Source organism: Stylophora pistillata, chromosome 9 (genome assembly GCF_964205215.1).
Source record: "Stylophora pistillata chromosome 9, jaStyPist1.2, whole genome shotgun sequence".
In the NCBI taxonomy this organism is placed as follows: domain Eukaryota; kingdom Metazoa; phylum Cnidaria; class Anthozoa; order Scleractinia; family Pocilloporidae; genus Stylophora; species Stylophora pistillata.
In genome coordinates this window covers 28,916,961-28,936,604 of record NC_142527.1, presented here as the reverse complement: position 1 = coordinate 28,936,604, position 19,644 = coordinate 28,916,961, and the positions used below count along the sequence as shown (strand labels likewise).

Genomic DNA, 19,644 nt, shown 5'->3' with positions numbered 1-19,644 from the left:
GCCGAAGGCTGAGGCAGATGACACAGACACGAGGTTTGATAATTTGTGATATTTTGCGAAAACTGAATTCAATAATTGTTTCATTATATATATTTTTGAACAATTTGCAAACGAAGACACTCCTCTTTGAGTTTGCAGAATGTTTGAGAACACTACACGGACGAGTGGCTTGGAAACTAGGCAGACTTTGAACTCGATATGATAACCCAATATCTACTGCCGATATTGGTTGATCTTGCCAACTTCACACGTTGTTTCTCGGTTTAACAAGTGGATTCATGACAACCAAGTGAAAAGACAAATATTTTAAAATGCAATCTAGACTGCAGTATCTTACCTCCACAGGCACAGTAACAGCCTCTAAAAACCTAAAAGTGGTCTTTCTTAGCCTGGATCATAAAGATCGGTTTGGTTTTATCAACTGAGTTGACAATGTAAATTGGCCACTGAAACAAGTTTCTGAAGCTATTGGCTCGGACGAAGGGCTAACGCTCGAAACGTCAACTTTTGGTTTCTTTTACGATGACCAATTCACATTATCAACTTAGTTAATAAACTAAATTATCTTATAGTAACCTTCACCGACGCAGCACCACATTTTCTTTGGAAACTTACCTCTGTAAAACAGGCCTTGCCGTTGTTTTGCAGACCCATACACTAGAGCATCTTCAACTAAGCCACCATACGTTTTGGTTTAACGCTGATTTTCATAAAGAGTGTCGTGAGGACTTACCCCAGTTAAACCAACCGATGAAATTATTAGGTGCAGTGTTTTTTTAGAGCTGCGCCCTAAATAAGACTGCGTTTAAATAATCGATCGAACCTTTGTGTTTTAGCTTCGAACACTCAGCTCGATTTCGATTTTTTTATCGCTATTTGGTCGAAGAAAATAGGTAGGATTATAGATTGTGGCAGCGCACACGTGCGTGTTTCATGTTCGTAAGCAAAGTAGGGGGAAGGGATTTCAAAATTTGTTTGCGTAAGGTAAATTACGAGAGAAATTTTTCCCAGCCACCCACCCACGACTCTGTTGCCACGTGTATTAGCAGCTGAGAGTTCGTAAACTCTGTGTTCATTAAGTAGAAATTTTCCGTCAAAAGAGTGATGTGCGTTGCAGTAGAATGTTTTCACAGAGATGACTCCATACTTGAGCTTCGATATATGTTAACACAGAACACGTTATGTTTTGTTTAAATGTTTATTTTTTGTGGTCTTTACTTCAGCTAAGTACTTGTATATGTCGGGAAGATTTTAATTAGCTTGGACAGGTAAATGTAAATCTCCCGAGCCAAAGATTCGTCTCGTTTTCTCTCAGAATGCAATGGTCAAATTACAACGTGGTACGCCATGTATTATGCAAAAGTTACTGTTATTCCAGGCTTTCTTTCAAAACGCTCAGGAGAAAAGAAAAAATGAGAATTGTAGGTGCTGGTGTTTTAAAAGAGACCCCAATGTAGCTGTTTGCCTTTGCAGTCAGCCTTGTTAAAGTTTTGCCTCTACATTGATAGGCTGTTTTTGTTCAGCATCCATGAAGGGAGTATTCAGGGTTGATTTACGAGATAAGAATACGCTTTTGAACGCGGGAAAATTCCACTTTCCCAGGTTTGTTAATCTGCACGGGAATCGAGAGCGAAAATCTGTACTTACAGTAAACAATATTATTGGGTTGATGGCATGTTTGGCATAGTATAGAGCCATGAAAAACAGATTGATCTTTCCATAAACTGGATGGGTCGTTAACTCGCGCGCGAATTCATAAAGGAGCATCAACACTCCTCTTGGTAGGTAACAAACTTGGAAGATTATCATCAGAAGTATTGTCACTCGAATGAGCTTCCGTTTACTGCTCTTTCTTCTAACGCTTCCTCTCGTGGAGCCACTGAAAGAACTCTCCACCCCTTTGCGTCTTAGACAATGAACCACACGAGAATATGCATATGTCTGTAGAAAGAGTGGCAACACTATGAAAAAGATCACCAAGTAAGACCCGTACATCTGCTGAGTAATGTCTGATGGAAACGTTACCAAGCATCGAGGTGTTCCTTGAATTGTATGCAAGTTGCAAAGCAATGCGACTGGTAGGCCTGTGCTTAGGTATGAGACAATCCAAATGAAAACGGAGGCGATTGTTATCGTTCTCAAGGTTAGTTTGGGTTTAAAAGGTGTTAAAACAGCTCTGTGTCTCTCCCACGCGATCAGAGTGTAAGTTAGCACCGACACCACGACGAAAACATCTTGAGTTGGTGCAAGAATCTGACAGGCAAGTTCTCCCAGGGGCCATCCGTGGTACACTTCAACTATCCTCATTGGTGCTCCTATGAGAACCACACAAAGGTCCGCAGATGCGTTGTTGACGATCAGATAGTTACACGGTGTTCTCATTTCTGGCCAACGGAGCGCGGTGTAAATCAACATCAAATTACCGATTAAACCCACACCTATGATAGCGGTGAACAATGGTGGAGCGAGCTCTGCATAGCTGGATCTGATGTCAAATTGAGTTACGTTTTGTGGCTGCGTGAAATTTTCTCCATACATCTTGGTTGTGCGTTGAACTCAACCAGTGACATTTGACGCCAATGTGAACTGGCCTGGCAACAATATGATGCGCTGATATAAGTTTTTCATCTAACAACTACGCATTTGTATTAGCAGCTGTGTGTCGCCACCTGCCTATTCAACACAAAGAGAATCATTTGATCAGTGTAATGCCTGTCAAAATCACAAGAGATGAAATTAAAGAGTCGCATCGCAGTCACTTCGTCAACGGTGACATTTGCATCGGCTTAAAACCGTTCCCTAGATGTTTGACACATTTTATCAATTAAATTGTGTCTCAGTGGCTGCAAAAAACGTCCAGTTGTGTGTTTTAAAACAATTCGTTTTGTGCAGAGGCACATTTTTCTGTGTAATAGACTCTGAGTCTTAGTTGAAACTGGGTCTGGAAAAAAAATAAATGTTGCAGTATATTAAATATATATTGCAAATCGTAAGAAATTACCCATGGTTTAAAGGGCCAGTGCATCATTGAACAAAATGTTCTCCTCCATGTTTGCATTGGATTATTGTTCCGATCAGCAAACATGTTCTCCAAGTTTTGTTCCCATGCAGATAGTAGCAAATCGAAGTTATCCTCGCATTCGCCTTTAGCAACTCTGAGAAAAATGTAGCAGAAAATGGAACTCCTTTTTCCAAAATAAGTGAGGAATTTGAGTTTAAATACTTTAAACTTCAATGTATTATGCATGTATCTCAGCCGTCAAGTCACGGTCCAACATCCGGATCCTAACCGAAGGTTGTAAAAATGGTTTGGATATATCAACGAAGTTGAAATGGTAAATTGGCCACCGTTACGATTATAAAAGCTGACGTTTCGAGCGTTAGCCCTTCGTCGGAGTGAATCGAGGAATTGTGGGTTGTGTGTGCTTTTAAAGGCAGAAAATGGAGCTACGTTGTAAAAATGGGATTGTTCTCTCCCGTTCCTTAGCTTCCTCTCATTTCCACCCAAAAGAAAGAGTTATTTTGCATTTCTTTGACTTACTTTGGGCTAAGTCAAGATTCTTGTAAATCATCAGACTGCTATCATTTCACCAATTTTCATGATTGGAAACTAACAAGGCCTTAAATCATACAGTTCCCGTTTATTAATTTATTTGTAATTTTGTAAAAAGAGAAAAAAAAAATTCTCGAAAAAAGATCCCTAAAATGATAATTAGAATTCTACACCCTGAATTATTTTTTCTATTTCATGAACTGTGAGCAAACTTGTCAGTCTTAATGTGATTTAGTATGCAAAGAGCTTTTTCATTTCTACCGGAAAGGCGGCAAATTTACCTCCGTAGGTTGATAGCAGAAGCATCCGGAGGGTCTGACTGTATGTGGATATATCATTCTATTTCTGTAAATCCATCCTTTTATTACGCGAAATCAAAAAGGGGAAACGAGATCTATCTGAAAACTACCACATCAAGAGTAAATTCATTATTGTCAAGTTTGGTCGCATCTGCTAAGAAAACTGAAATAAAAAAAAAAAAAGGTTTGGACGCTAATTACAGAATTCGACAAATGCGTGCACTAAGTGCTTTGTTTCGCGTTTACGAAATTTGGTCAAATAGAGATGAAAATTTATTGCCCTACAGCCGAGCCAATTGTTCACTGCTTTGTCATCTGTCACATGGTGGAAACAAACAAAGCATTCTTTAATATAGAAGACATTGTAAATATTTTACAGGGCAAACAATGTTGTCTTTGCACTTTTTGTGACTGACAGGCAAATGAGGTTATCTGCAAACAGACAAACACCCACGCGTAACAAATGAAAGGTTTTGAAATCGTCTTAAGACGATGAAGTCCAATTTATTTCCTCTTGCATGCACCTTGCTGTTAGAACTTTCTTCTCGAATTGAATTAAACATAACTTCCGTCATCAACTTAAAAGAAAACTCAAAAGGGCAAGATCCCAAAAACTCCATAACAAATTTAAAAAAATACAAAACAAAACAAAAACAAGACAAAACTGAAATAAAACTAAAATTCCAGATGAGAAAAACATATTACTACGGCTCGTCATTACGGACTGAGTGCTTGCATTAGCGTCCGTGAGCGATTTAGCTTCTGTTAAATTTGCCCGTTGATAATTTCAACCCTTGAATTGTAATGATAAAAAAAATAAAATAGAAGAACTTGGCGTTCCCTTAAAAGCGTACGACGAGGCTAGTTATCCTGGGATATATATGTACAGAGCATATTTCCTCCGTTCTGTTTCATCTTTCACTATTCATACCAGCGAAAATGCAACATAAAAACAAATGTTTTTCTTCGTCTTAGAGCCGTTCATTGAAGAAAAAATTCGGAAACGTTTTAACAAAGGGCAAAAGCTATTATTTTTCTAACAATCTTAATGCTGATTAAAATTTCGGTTTTACTTACCCTGAGGCCAGAGGCGTTAAAAATTGTCTCACTCAGTCGGGAGAAAAGAGGTTTCTTCAGTATCTAAGACATATTCACGAGGTATACAAACTAAAAGCTTTATGGGAAAGTGCATGAGATACAAACTGACAAGTGTTGTTTTGGTGGCTTATGGTTCTTAAGAGCTTTTGAAGTCTCCAATCAACACAAAGCATATATTGAAGGATGTTCAAGTGCTACTACATAAATATCTCGCAAAATGTGGACGACGGCTCATAGCACCAGCACAGACGACTAAGACATCCCACAGCTTAACAGAATTTCATAAGCACGTATATGATAGAAAGAAAATTAAGGGGCTGGTAATGTTTGGCTGGTAATCTTTGGCTAGGGGCGGTAACTACTCGATAAAGCGCCAAAATAATCTGTAGGAAAACTGCCAATCTTACCATCGATGATAAACAATCACTTTTGTCATCGACCCGAAAAGGGGAACGTTCCTTTTCACAAAAGAACATTGCTTATTTCGCATAAAAGTTTGGCGGGAGTTTTGTTTTGCAGATTGGTTCCTTTTTGCGTCTTACAAGAGCAGGTTTTTCTGGGCCTGGTTCATTATAACTGAAGGTTCACCTGGGAACAAATTAATTTTTTTGTATTATCATGGTTCGAGAAGCAGAACATCGATCGTTAAGCCTTAATTAAGTTCCAGAAGTGTTGAACATGTGACTTCTCCCTATATTGACCGAATCGAAATATGGCGTCCAATTTGAATTACCATTGTTTTGGACTTACTAGCCTCGTCTTGACGTGGAAACACATAAGGATTATCACATCTGCGAGAGGCTAGTAGGTCCAGAACAATGGCAATTCAAATTGGACGCCATATTTCGATTCGGCACATTATCCAGTAAACAGGTAATGAGAATACTCAATCTTGTCAGTTGAAGCTGTTAACTTGATTTAACACCAAATTCTTGTAGCCAACCAGGAGAGAGCTAACATTCAGATCTTGTTGGTTTAGGAGTTACAATCAGCGAAGGACATTTAATTTTCTCACATATTATTCTTATTGTTTTAGTCAAAGTACATTGTACCTGTACTTCTCACGCATAAAACCTCCCTCATCTCTTCTACGGATCAAGGATCATTCGCAAAAAATTAGGCCGGAAAATATTTCATGCTCCACTGACGAGATGGGATGATTTTCCGTTTCAAAACCGGTTTCTTTTTCCCATCAACGGTAAGGGAATTTACGAGTCGTGGTTAACAAAAAAGTCACGGAAAGTGTGTGTCTTAAAGGATAAAACGTGTGAAGTATTTGAAAAGGCTCGAGCCGGGTTTTTTTCAGTCTCGCTCACCTTGGCCTGTATCAAAATGTATCAGGTTAGAGAGAGCTTCGTTGTTTTTATTTCTAAATCTGTAAACCGGGTTAATATTTGCGACAGTTGGCCAGGGGGGGGGACATCATCACCCCAGCTCCCCTCTCTCACTGGACTAGGATTGTTGTAAACCCAATATTTCCTCAACTGATTATAAAAATTAATAAACTATCGCTACAACATCCAAAGTATAACAATACCGACGCTAAAAAAGAATAGTCTAGATCTCTTATCTCAAATACGAGGAAAAAAGGGGGAAACTTAATCAATTTGTTTCACATCGCGCGTTTTTTTCTCGTGATTTAATGGAATCTCGTTCCTGAGAGTTGATCCCTTCCCTACCGAAAAAAGAGCTTTCTTAACAAGCGATCGCCCATTACAGCGGATTATAAACATGAAACTAAACTGATTGAATATATACTTGCATGGGAGTTGTACTTTTTAAAGAAGACGAAAAGAATAAAAGATGCAATTGGACAGCCGTGCTAAGGACCTTTACAGCTATAACGAGCCGTCAGCTGTCAGCTGTCGCCGTTGCTTTGGAACAAAATGAAACCCAGTGGGACTTAGGCAATGCTAAGATGACTGTAAAACTTCAGTTATCAAAGAAACGAAAAATCAAAACAGCGGGGGAATATTTTCCGGGTCCATTGTTTTCTCCTCACCTCAGTAGATATCTTTCCATCGTTTAATTTTCTTCCATAGCGTTATCAATCTATGAATATTTAACTCTTACCTAGAAATAACTGCTATCTCGAGATTTAACCGAGAGAGTTCCTGTCGAAGTAGCAGATTAGATTGCTGATGACCAGTTTGCCACTGATATGTATATATTTGAAAAAAGCGGATGATAAGCCTTTTTCGAATAACTTGCTGTTCCAACGAGGAGGTTGCGAATAATGCGCCTAAACGAAACGGACAAGTGGTAAAAACGAAAAAACCAGACGGCGTCAAAGAGGCTTGTAGGTGTAAATCAGAACCAATCAATCGGAGTAAATAACAGGGCGGAGCGATTCAATTTAGCAAATGTAAATCATGCATGTTTCCTGCGTATACACTCCGATTATTAAATTTGCAAAAAATACATTATCATGTTTGCTATAAAGCGAAACTGGTATTGAAACACTTTTTCATGTTAAGTGACAAGAATAGACTCGAGAAACGCACCGTAGTGCTTTCAAATAATTCTCCGGCAACATTCTACGACAATAACGTTACCTCAACCAAAATGACACCTCATACTTTTTGTTATCAATGTTACCACAATCCCTGAATTTTGAATTTTGTAGAAGTGTCGATAAACCGGAGTGAAGACGCATTTGACTCTTCAACATTTCTTTCCCAGGAGTGGCAATATAGGAACTTCAATTCTGCATACGGGAAATATCAATAAACTTTACAACAGATAAGTGATGAAACAAAACATATATAATCATGCATACTAAACTGATGGATCTTATTGGATTTCGCACGAAATTCTCAAATCTAAAATTACTGAAAAGAAATGCACGGCACACCTTGCAAAGAATTTCCTTGTGCAGTATTAAGATCTTGGGAAAGCTTTGTCACAATTTTATAGCGTCATAGATACGTTGAAAATACATAAAAGTTCTTGAAAAAACAGTTTGCTGGAATAAACAAACTTAGCAGGGTGAGAGTAAACTAAACAAAAAGGACTGTTGAGGATACAAACGATTGAAATGGACAGCAATGGCATACTTTAGCAACTGATAAATTTCTCAAGATGAAATTGTCCTGTTGAAGTCGCGAAAGAAAATTTCACATGATCTCATTTCTAGGAGTCTAGCGTCGAAAAGTTCTTTTGACAGTGGTGGCAAAACACTTTTCACACAGTGGAGGCGCCCAGGTGTCTCGTAAACCTGGTGGGGAAGCCTCGATTTGCATACATCTACCAAAAAAAAAACTTTTTCACGTTTTAAAATCATTATTGAAAACGTACTTGTCCTCATAAATTCTAAATCTAAATCCGTATTTTTCCTTTTAAAAATGCTTTAGATGTTCTAATTTGTTTTAGTAATTTCTTTTTTCGTTTCCCACGAAAGCGATAAATAAATAAAAAATGTTCTATTTTTTGTTTTTTCCCGTTTTTCATTTAATTAACACTTTACAAACACAAACTCGTCAATCGTGAAAGGAATCTAGAGTGTTCCAGACCGGAAACGTGTTAGTCTCCTGTTTATCAGGAGACGCAGCTTAAATGCTGAATCTGTGGCAGGTATCAATCACCTGAATTATCCTCAATTTCCCCCCGTTGAAGTCCTAAATTTAATAACATTTGATCCTAAACGTAATAAGCCTCCATTGCAATAGTTGAACTGTGCTTGTGTATCCACGTTGAGATGTTAAAGTGACAACTGTTGCACCAGAGAATCCTCTGACCAAAATTCATAGCGTATTGTGGGCTCACTCGCTGATTTTAATCAAGGTTTTTTTTTGCTTGAGATGAAGGCCGAGAAGCACTGGCTACAAACTTTCATACTGATGTGCTTTTGGCATTAAATTGACAGATCCCAAAACAATAGAACGCTGACCAATCCAGCCATCTTGACCGAACAGGCGTGGTCAAGAGATTTTCTATTTTCGGCAAGAAATTTTTCACGGAAAAAAGATGCGTTTTCCTCTTAGTAATAACGGATAACGGAAAATAGTATGTTTGTTTTACGTATCGCGACTGGCATATCATTCACAGTTCACGGCTTTTAACTTTTTGCAATCACGAGTCACGGCAATTAACAGCAGCCAATCACGTTTCACTGAAATCCTCCACATTTACATTTAGACATAGAGACGAGACGGACGAGACGAAATTATTTCTCTGACCATTTACTAATGCAGATTTAAAAGACAAAAACCTGCGACTAGTCATTGAAGAACCATCGCACGAAAACTGAAAACTCTTAACCTTGGGATCTCAAAGAAATTTATGAGAAGACAAATCCGAATTTGCGGAAGCATCGTAGCAGTTGTAAACGAACGATGTAGTTAATTTAATATCCCCACTAGTGCTGTTTACCCATTCAGACTAGGAACAATCTAGGACATGTGAAAGAACTGAAGCAGAAACTGTTTCCAAACAGAATTTACATAAACTTCAACATTGATTATATTGACGGATACAACCCGTTAATCGACAGCAGATAAAGGCGCATTCTTTGCATTTTCTTCTCAATACATAGGAAATTGTATTTTAATTTCTCCTTAGCGTCTTCCAAAATAAACCACAAGCTGTGGTGGACATTATGTTGGAAGAAATCGAAAGTGATAACGCAGGAATATTGGCAGTTGAAGGCTTTTGAAAAGTCCCGCAGTATATGTACTTTCCTTAGTCTTAAAACTCATTAAATAGTATTAAATGCAACCCTTTGCCTCTACTTTGAGTTAGACTTTGGGAGATATTTCTTTTACTGTGCGAAAAGTTTGAAAAATGTTCTTGTTTTTCGCACTGAGCCATCGTCTCGGTATTTGGTGAGGGTATTTGCTTTCTCTGTTCTGTTGTGACTGTTTAAAAAGGGACTAACAAGAGACATCGATCAGAAAGCGACAACATGCAGCGATCTTTCTCGTTCTGTTGATAAAGATGCATCTAAATGGTGGTTAGTCTTGTTATATACCTACCTTGAAATTCAAGTTTCTTGACGGCGCACAATGAGACTGATTAGCTGTTGAAAATTGTACTTTACATTTATTAATCTTACACGTAAGTCATTTCGTTTATCTATTACATAACCAAACTGCATGTATGCAGCACGTGTCTTATCGCCCCATATATGGTGCTGTTCCACGCGCTTACAAGGAGACGTGGTGTGTGTTTTCGTGAGAGTTGTGAGAGGGAGTTTATTGGAGTGTAATAGCAAAATCGAACCAAGAAAATAAATCGTGAGTACGCTAGCTTTTGCACGTTTTCGACACAGCGTAATGATTTATACATCGGAAATGCGCAATCGCATCACGGAATTCATTCTGAAACTTGCTCTGAGTGTTCGGAAGGCGACCGAGGTTGCGCTCCGACTGAGTCCTTCTATTGTTCTTGAGAAAGAGTAAATGTAGCGTGATGTTTCTTAAGAAGGGAAATTTCCCCTTTGAATTAAAACAATTCATCCGAGCGGTATTACACAATTCGCGCCGGATACTCTGAAATGTGACCTTGAGAACAAACAGACAGAAATTCAAAGAAAAAATCATTTAAAAACCTTTCAATCTTAGCACGGGTTTAAAAAAGAGCCGTTTACAAAGCAAAAATTTATTTGAAAAGTAAAATCCAAACGTTTTCGACACTAGGTCATCATCGGGGTAAATAAGCACCGCGCGCTAAATTAATGTTCCTGATGTTTTGAACGGATTTTTTCGAGGGTAGGGAGGGTATTCTTCTTCAGATAAACAGTATCAGTTGAAATTATATATTCTATTGAGTGTGTATGATACTTTCAGCGTGAGAAAATTAACCAAAATTGAAAGAAACGACGGTAAACGACTTCTAGTTAAGATAGATTTTATCTTTGGCTTTAGTAAATGAACGATTTAATATAAAGCAAAAAGATTTCGCTCTGATAAGAATCAAGAGAATCATTTGTTTATTTTGACAATCGAGAAAGAAAGGCAGCTGTGTTTGTAGCACAATAAACCCAAGAGGGTCGTTTAAACTTTTTCTTTGTTTTGAATGTCTAGCCCTTCTACCACTTTCTGCGACTTCGTCGCAGACATTGTCCAAAAGTTTCAATCAACCACACAAGCGAGTAAGTCACTGTGTTTTAGAAGCGCAGAGGCACGCGTATTGACTTAAGGTGGCTGGTACCGGTTTTCATATTTTTGATGGTTTGTAACTTTAAAAGAATACTACAGAAAGACTGACCGAGGCCAGTTGAACACTTTTACTGGGTTGAATTATATAATCATTGGTAATCCAAAAATAGGTGTCACTTTGTCACTAGCAGTTTCCATGGCAACGCTTTCATAGGCTTATTTAGACGCATTTTTTAGCTTGTAGCTTAAATAATTCGAAAACTAACCCGGTGACCTCGTGTTTTTTTTCAGTGATTGCTTTTGGCACTTGAAAAGGAAAATGCACAAAAATTTTTAAAAAATTCTACGGAGGGGAATTTCAGGAAATCTAGGAAAAAGGCAATTTTCACACATCGCAAACTTCCTTCCGTAGAATTTTCTATTTTTTTTTTCAAATGATTTCTTTCGACGTTAATATCATATTGGAACAATAAAAAGATGGGGTCACCTGACTTGTTTTCATGCAATAGCTTTGGTGAGTTAAGCAATTTCCACGCGCGTTCTCGCGCATTTAAAAATCTGAATTCTATAAGATCGACATTTGCTCATGATCTGTGATAGCTACCGCTGACAATTGCATGTGCGCCTACGATCTGATGTTTACAGACGTTTACAGCTGAGAAAGTCATTAAACAGCTGTCAAAGACAGCCTCCCGGGCTCATCTTAAAAATCCTACACACGACTTCTGGCTATATCATTATATTTTCCTTAAAGTTTCAAAGTCTTCTTCCTCTTCAGGTAGATTATCCTTCACTTTAGTTCTTTTTTTCGCCGTCGCAAGATTTCATATCGGCTGAATATTTCTTTTAGATGTGAAGTGAAGCAACCTTTACTTCTCCGAAAATCGTCTTCTTTATCATAGTTTCTATCTCCTGCAATCACAGTGGCCGCTCAACACATCAAATACACGCTCCTAGCTAAACTTCTCACAAAAGTAGAAAAAAATCCACGCGCCACCATCTTAATTTGTTTTGAATTTTCATCTTTTGATCTCGCGCTTCTTTCGCACGTTTATCTCGCACGTCACTCAAGAGTGACCTGTTCCCCGCGCGAGGAAACTGGCACCAGCCACCACTTGCCAGACTCAAGAGGACTGGCGCGAGTTTGGAGCGTGACGTAGATTACTCATTTGACGCGCCGTGCTCGTGGCTAATTTTCAAAAACAGTATTTTGATCGTACGTATTGCTTTTATAACACTAAGACTAAGACTATTTCACTAAATTTCACGAGGTTTTTGGTGCGCTCGACTCCGGATGTAGTGGTCTGGGTTCGAGCCCCGGCCGGGACGTTGTGTTGTTCTCAGGCAAGACACTTTACTCTCACAGTGCCTCTCTCCACCCAGGTGTTTAAATGAGTACCGGCAATTTAATGCTGGGGGTAACCCTTAACCCTGCGATGGACTGGCGTCCCATCCAGGGGGAGTAGACATACTGTCCTAGTCGCTTCATGCTACAGAAACTGGAGTTAAGCTCTAGCCTGATGGGCCACTAGGCTCGTAAACAGACTTTACCTTTTACCTTTAAGACTATTTCACTAAATTTCACGAGGTTTCCGTATAAATATAAAATGACGCCGACAGTGTTTTGAGTAATCTACGTTACAATGGGAGTGACCGCTGATCGAAGATAAGTTGGCCGTGATTACGAAAATTAATGGCGGAACGGTTTTCAAATCGTAATTTCTCGCTCTAGAATTGACTTACAACTAAAATTATTATTGAAAAGGCTTTATTAATCGTTAAAAATTCATATTATAATGAAATAACTGAATTTTTCGGGTTTTCAAATTATAGGGCGGTTTCCTAAGAGTGCTTCTTTAAAACAGTAGGATAATGTATTTGATGATAAGCTTTGCGTTTGAAAAGTCTTCAGTTTTTCTTTACTCTTCTTTTGATTCCTTTTGCAGATTTTTATAGATTTTCTTATACCTACTTGGGAACAGCGGTTGATTCTTGATGTTTTCGTTAAAAATTTTGCGCGGGGAATTTGTGCGCGGCTGGCCAGATTGATTCACTCGCACATGCCCAACGATTGACCGCTGGTTTCAATTGCTGTGCAGTTATGCTATACAGTCAGAATACTCGGCACCTACTGCCCCAGCTGCGTCTAAACTTAGTTACCACCGGGCCCCATACTTACGACTACAATTACAAAGAAGAAGAATTGCGATGTGATATTTGACATCCCTTCTGTCTACGTCTAAAACAAACTAAACATCTACTACCTCATCACCATCGTTGACTATGCCTTTGTCGACTTCGTTGTCTCGCAAAGAGAAAGCCAGCACCCCCTCACCAGATTCTTTCGTCCTTTCAAATTCTTCAACCGCCACTCAGTTGTTCACCTCTGATGATTTTAACATTCGACTACCCTCGTAATATAGTGCCTTATCACCATGGTCTCAGTTATTTGACCGATATCCTTTCGCCGGCTCTCCAGTATCGCACGGCAGCTGCACGTATTCAACAAGGTCGAGCAGGACGTCGCCTGCTAAAGCTGAGGGTTTCCTGTTCCCTTCGAGGTTTTCACGATCTTTATAGGGCCACAGACCTATCCCGCAATAATGCTTGTAACGCTAAAACCATAACGGCCAAAATATTCAATCTTATGTTAAATCAAAGCAAGTATTAGCGTACAACATTCGATGTAGATCTCAAAGAAAACTTCCGGAAATATTTCACAGGTTCGTGGAATGTTTTTCGCGCTTATTACAATTTTTATCATCACCAATCGATTGTTGCTATATGAACTCAAGAATCTTTTCAAAGTCAGTTCAACCAGTCGATACAACGTTAATGGGGCAAATCTTTTGTGTTACTGCCAGCTAATTTGAAACGGAAAAGTTGTGCTCTTTATGCGCATGTCCCTCTCATAGTGTCGATTCAGTAGAAGAAAAGTCCGTTTCAGAGTCAGGTTATGCTGTTTTATCTCATGTTTGATCGTTAAGGAGATCAGCGCGTCGAGCAAACCATGTTTCCCTTTTTTCTTTAAATAAATTAGTAGACCATTAAAAAACGGTAGACACGATTAGTTTTACTCACATCATCAGAGAAAGCAAAAGCACAAACTTTTGCGTGAGATTTTGGTGATCGGTACGCCATTAACAATCTTTCACATAGATAACCATTTTGAATGTGCTGTTCAGCAGCTTCTTTTGCTTTACACCTGTTTAATGTAAGTCACTGAGTATATAATTTGATGCAGATCCACGCTGTACCTTTTTTGTTTGTTGGATTTGTTGCATGCATTTCAAGATCAAGAGAACACAATTGTTCCCAATTATCTTCTCTTGGGGAGAAAAATCATCTCGTCGCTATTCATATTAACACGAAAATATTCGACAATTTGAAAACAATAACTTTATTCTGGAGAACTGTCACAAGGTCCTAATTGGGAAACAAAATGTGCATGCTAACAAAGTCTGGTCTAAAAAGTAAAGATAAAAAATTTATATCCAAGCCCGCAAATTGTCCTACCTACAAGTCTGCAGACTTCCTTGTTCAAGTTCTGAATTTTGTTTATGACTTGTACCTCCGTCACTGATCACACAAGTATAATGTTATCACATTTTTCCAAAATCTATTGTACTTAAGAGTCTGAGCCAGTGATATATGGAGGTATTGGTCAGCGTACTCATTGTTTGGCCGGCTGTCATTAGATGCTGTCAGTATAACGGTCTCCAGCCAATGCTACTCGACTTGCGACTAGTAAGTATAATATGCTGGTTGATATCAACGAGCCCGCAATGTGACATGAATACTGGTCAGAGGATTTTTGGCGCAACAGCTGTCACTTTAACACCTCAATGTGGATGTACGCTATAACGATCCATTAGTGCAGTCGAACGATTTCACCAGAGGATTATTACATTTAGGACCAAATGTTATTACATTTAGGACCAAATGTTATTACATTTAGGACCAAGTGTTATTACATTTAGGACTTTATTACATGTAGGAAAGTTATTACATTTAGGACTTCAACACCCCTTTCGTTGCAAATGTTTCTTATCACAGTGATCAATAATTCAGAATACTTTATTTTGTGCCTATCCGCTGGTCATTTAATTAACACCTTTCAAAAGCAGCAAGCCTATCATTGAAGATGTCTGGAACCTTCCTGGTCGGAAATGTGGAATTATTTTTTATTACACGACTCGGGCAGTCAGAGGGCCAATGACTAAAATCAACCAATCAAAATGCTTTATTGCCGGTCCAATATTCTCTGAGTATTGGACCAGGCACTGTCCCGAATGGTCCCGAATGATACCGCACTTGTGTCCCTTTGAACTTCAGTCGTATAATAAATCTCTTTAAAACCAAGCTTGCTCGGGACCGTACTGGAAGAATATCGGCCCTCGGTCTTTTTAGTACGGACCTTATATCACGAGCTAAAAAGAAACAGTTCCCCTGCGAGGGAATTACTTTTGTAACCCGTTTGTCTTTCTACAGTTTTATATCTAACACCGGATTCGTAAGAAATTCTTTAATTATTTTTGACATTCTTCGCTCGCTTGAAAGAAATGCGGACCCTCGTAATTTTTTGGATGACAGAAATCGCCATTGTGACGTCGCGGTCTTGTAGTCAACACTTCAAGAACGCAAACTGGCCAATAGCTATTGTTAAAAGAATCTGGAGCTTTATTTCCGATCAGCAAGGTGTCATTATTTCATTCGTGTAACAAGGCAGATTAACACTCGATAAATGAAAATCATAGAATCAGTTAAGTCATCCTCTTAAGTTGCCCTTCATCATTGGCAGGTTATCAGGGGCTGCTGTTGCCACAAGGGCCATTTTTAGGCATTGCAACGGTGCTATACAGTTTTATACTCTCAGTGGATTCAATGGAAATTCTTTGATTATTTTTACTATCCTTCGCTAAAGAAATGCGAACTCCCTGTAATTCTTTAATCATGAACATCGCCATTGCCGATCTCGCTGTCGCCTTTGTGGTAGGGCCTTTGCGCATTTTGGAAATTTACTATCACTGGCCTTTTGGCGAGTTTATGTGCAAGTTCTTGACCCCACTTCAAGATGGGTTTGTTTGCGTTTCTGTTGTAACTCACACGACCATAGCTTTGGAGAGATACAGAGCAATTGTGAAGCCCGTGATGAAAAAAATAACTGCCTCCCGGTTAGCTCAATTGGTTAGAGCGCTGGACTGTTGTGCGGGAGGTCGAGGTCGATGGTTCGAGCCCCAACCGGACTAGCACTCAATGTCTTAAAATAACTGAGGAGCGGCATGTGCTACCTTTCTTTAATAAGAAATGGATAGACATTCTAGTCTTCTCGGATAAGGACGAGTAAACTGTAGGTCCCGTCTCCTGCATCTATTAATTAGTTCATTTGGTTAGGCAAGAGACGTTAAAGAACCCACTCACGATGGCCTGTTTACTGGGAATTGGGGAGAGGGGGCATCTTCAAATGAGTTTCCTTCGATTGTTTGTAAACTGCTGATGCAGTCTGGCCAAAGTCCCCCGAAAAGTGTTGTGATGCGTATTTGATCATATACACATGTTAATTTGCGCAATATAAATATTAAATTATTAAATTATTATTAAATAACATTGACTGTTACTAGAGCTGTGATTTGTGTCACTTGGTTTAGTTGTTACTTCGCTACAGCTCTACCTATTGCAGTCATTTCTGGAATACAGCTGTACAACAATGAAACGTATTGCTTAATCAACTTTCCGTCGACAACGTTTCGTCAAATATTTGAAATCTACATGATAAATCAAAAGTGATAATACAGCTGTACAGCAATGAAATACAGCTGGAATACAGCTGTACAACAATGAAACGTACTGCGTAATCAACTTTCCGTCGACAATGTTTCGTCAAATATTTCAAATCCACCTGATAAATCGAAACTGTTCACCAAACTCGTGCTCGGGGGTCAGATAAATTCAGCACTTCGCTTCCTGAGAGAAAGTACTAGTGGTGATATATTACCGCTGACCGATGAAGTTATGGCGTGACTACAGCAAAAACACTCCAATCCTCAACCAGCCAAATTGGGCTTACTTCTCCTGTTTGGGCCGATTGATGACGAGTTTCCCGAATCAGTTTACTCTGGGATCAATGGTGAAACAGTCAGACAAGCTGCTTTAAGAACAAAAGGTTCTGGGGTCCTTGTGGTGTTGACGCAAACGGCTTCAGACGAATGCTGGCTTGTAAATCGTTCAAACAGTCATCGAAGAAGCTGTGTGAGGCGATAGCTACAATGGCAAAGACTCTATGTACTTATTAAATAGATCCTTCGACCATAGAGCCATTATTAGCGAGTCGCCTCATCCCTCTAGATAAGGGAGAGGGTGCTGTGAGGCCAAATAGGAGTTGGAGAAGTGATCAGGAGACTATGCGGGAAATGCGTCATGAACATAGCCAAGCGGGACGTTGTTGAGGCAAGTGGCTCGGGGCAGAAATCAGGGAGCGAGGCTGCAATACACGCTATGCCTAGAATCTTCGAAGCAGATGACACCGACGCGGTCCTGCTGATATATGCGTCTAATGAATTTAATGCCCTGAATAAGGCAGCGGCTCTACTCAATATCCGCGTTCTTTGTCCTGTAATTGCAGTCTACGCCGTAAACACCTATCGCCATTCCGCTCGGTTATTTATCACCGGTGGTAAAGAGATAACTTCAGCCGAGGGAACAACTCAAGGCGACCCACTTGCTATGGCAATATATGCCCTCAGCACCCAGCCCTTGATAACAAGTATACAGGCCATGTCAGATGCAAAGCAATGCTGGTTCGCAGCTGATGCTTGTGGAGCTGGCACTATCTCAGAAATCAAGCAATGGTGGGATGGTCTTAATAAATTCGGTCCAGACATTGGCTACTTTCCAAACGGAAAAAAGTGCTGGATTGTTGCAAAGCCAGAAAAGGAGGCACTTGTTAAAGTAGCCTTTAAAGATACAGCCATTAATGTGACAGTAGAAGGGCAGAAGCATCTTGGCGCTGTGATAGGCTCAAGAGATTGTCTGCAGGACTATGTCAACGAGAAAGTAACTAACTGTGTCAATGAAGTTGTTCAGCTGGTTGAATTTGCACAGATTCAACCGCAGGCCAGCTATGCCGCATACACGTTTGGTTTAAAGCATCATTGGACGTACTTCCTAAGAATTCCCCCTGATATCCAAGATCTTCTAGAGCCACTTGAAGAGGCTATTTCCCAGGTCCTTATACCAGCAATCGTAGGGCGCAAGTGTAGCAAACTGGATAGAGACGCTCTAGCACTACCAGTGTGGTTAGGCGGCCTGAGCTTGAGCAACCCATGTCACGAGGCGGCACGCGAACATGCCTCATCTACTCAGGTGACACCTTCTCTTGTCGAACATATCATGGCTCAAACTCATCAACTACCGGACGAGTCCCTCATCGCGTCAGGGCGTCAGGCTGTCAAACATGGAAAAGCTTAAGAACTTTCAGTGATTGCAGATAATCTCAAACAAATGGTTTCACGGAAGACCAAGCGAGCTCCAGAACTAGCGTAACAAAAAGGTTCCTCTGTATGGCTCACAGCTCTTCCCCTTCAAGAACACGGTTTCAACCTCGGCAAGAGAGAGTTTCGCGATGCTGTTAAATTACGCTATGATTGGCCGTTCGATGACATTCCATCAATGTGTGCGTGTGGGGAAAACCTCACAGTAGACCACGCAATGATTTGCAAACGAGGGGGCTTTGTTATCCAACGACATAATGAGTTCAGAGACCTTGAGGCCGACCTTTTGAGTATAGTGTGTACCGATGTCGAGGTCGGGCTAGTTCTCCAAGACATCACTGAAGAACAACTCAGCAGAGGGTCTAACAGAGCACAAGACGCAAGATTGGACGTTCGGGCGCGTGGCTTCTGGGATCCCCAGAGCTCGGCATTCTTGGATGTGAGGGTTTGCCTCCCTAATGCCGAGTCTTACAAGGACTGGGAACCGCAGCAGATTTATCGTATCCATGAAAACGACAAGAAGCGGCTGTACTCAAGGAGAGTGTTGGATGTTGAGCATGGCTCGTTCACGCCGCTTGTATTTACAACTACGGGAGGGATGGGGATGGAATGCATAAGATACCACTGCCGATTGGCCGAGCTGATAGCCGCCAAGAAAGGGGAACGATACTCGCAAACAATTTCCTGGATCCGAGCAAAGACATCCTTTGCCCTCCTTTGGTCGGCCTTAGTTTGCCTTCGAGGATCGCGGGTGAAGCGCCGCGCTTCGTATGACTACAATAATTGTGACTTTGAAATCGCAGCTGCCGAGGGAGCCATTGACATTGTTTTATGCCTTTTAGCCGTCTTGTATATAAGGTTCTAGATTTGCCATTCACCTTTCTTCTTTTCTGTATAGTTTTAGATATGCTTTTACTTATCAGATTATTAGACTTTAAATCTGTTCAGATTTGACTCCGTTATCTATAGTTTTCCCGACACTTTGACATTAGAAAAAAAGGAGTCGGATGTGAGCCGAAAGTGAGTTATTTTGGATCGTTTTTTACGCTGTTAATATTTTGTATTGTAGAGGATTTTATGGAAATCTACCTGGTTATGGTTTTCAT

At 39.9% G+C, this 19,644-nt stretch overlaps 1 protein-coding gene and 1 pseudogene across 6 annotated transcripts in view; one reads left to right on the top strand and one right to left on the bottom strand.

Moving 5' to 3' along the window:
- Positions 1-1,179: 1,179 nt before the first annotated feature.
- The window catches only part of LOC111338976 (substance-K receptor), a 22,615-nt gene continuing 4,150 nt past the window's right edge, over positions 1,180-19,644 (bottom strand). The window contains exons 1-2 of one of the 6 annotated variants that reach the window (XM_022945547.2): positions 9,924-10,038; positions 1,180-2,673 (exon numbers count right to left, since the gene is read on the bottom strand). In XM_022945547.2, the coding sequence (XP_022801282.1) occupies positions 1,483-2,538 (1,056 nt within the window). In that variant the 5' untranslated portion in view covers positions 2,539-2,673; positions 9,924-10,038 and the 3' untranslated portion in view covers positions 1,180-1,482. Of the gene's footprint in view, positions 2,674-3,001; positions 3,789-4,929; positions 5,430-7,023; positions 7,182-9,923; positions 10,039-19,644 lie in introns of those variants that run through there. The other 5 variants (XM_022945556.2, XM_088732202.1, XM_022945565.2 and 2 more) reach the window with 5 other exon arrangements.
- Positions 17,046-19,442, top strand: LOC148724207 (uncharacterized; annotated as a pseudogene).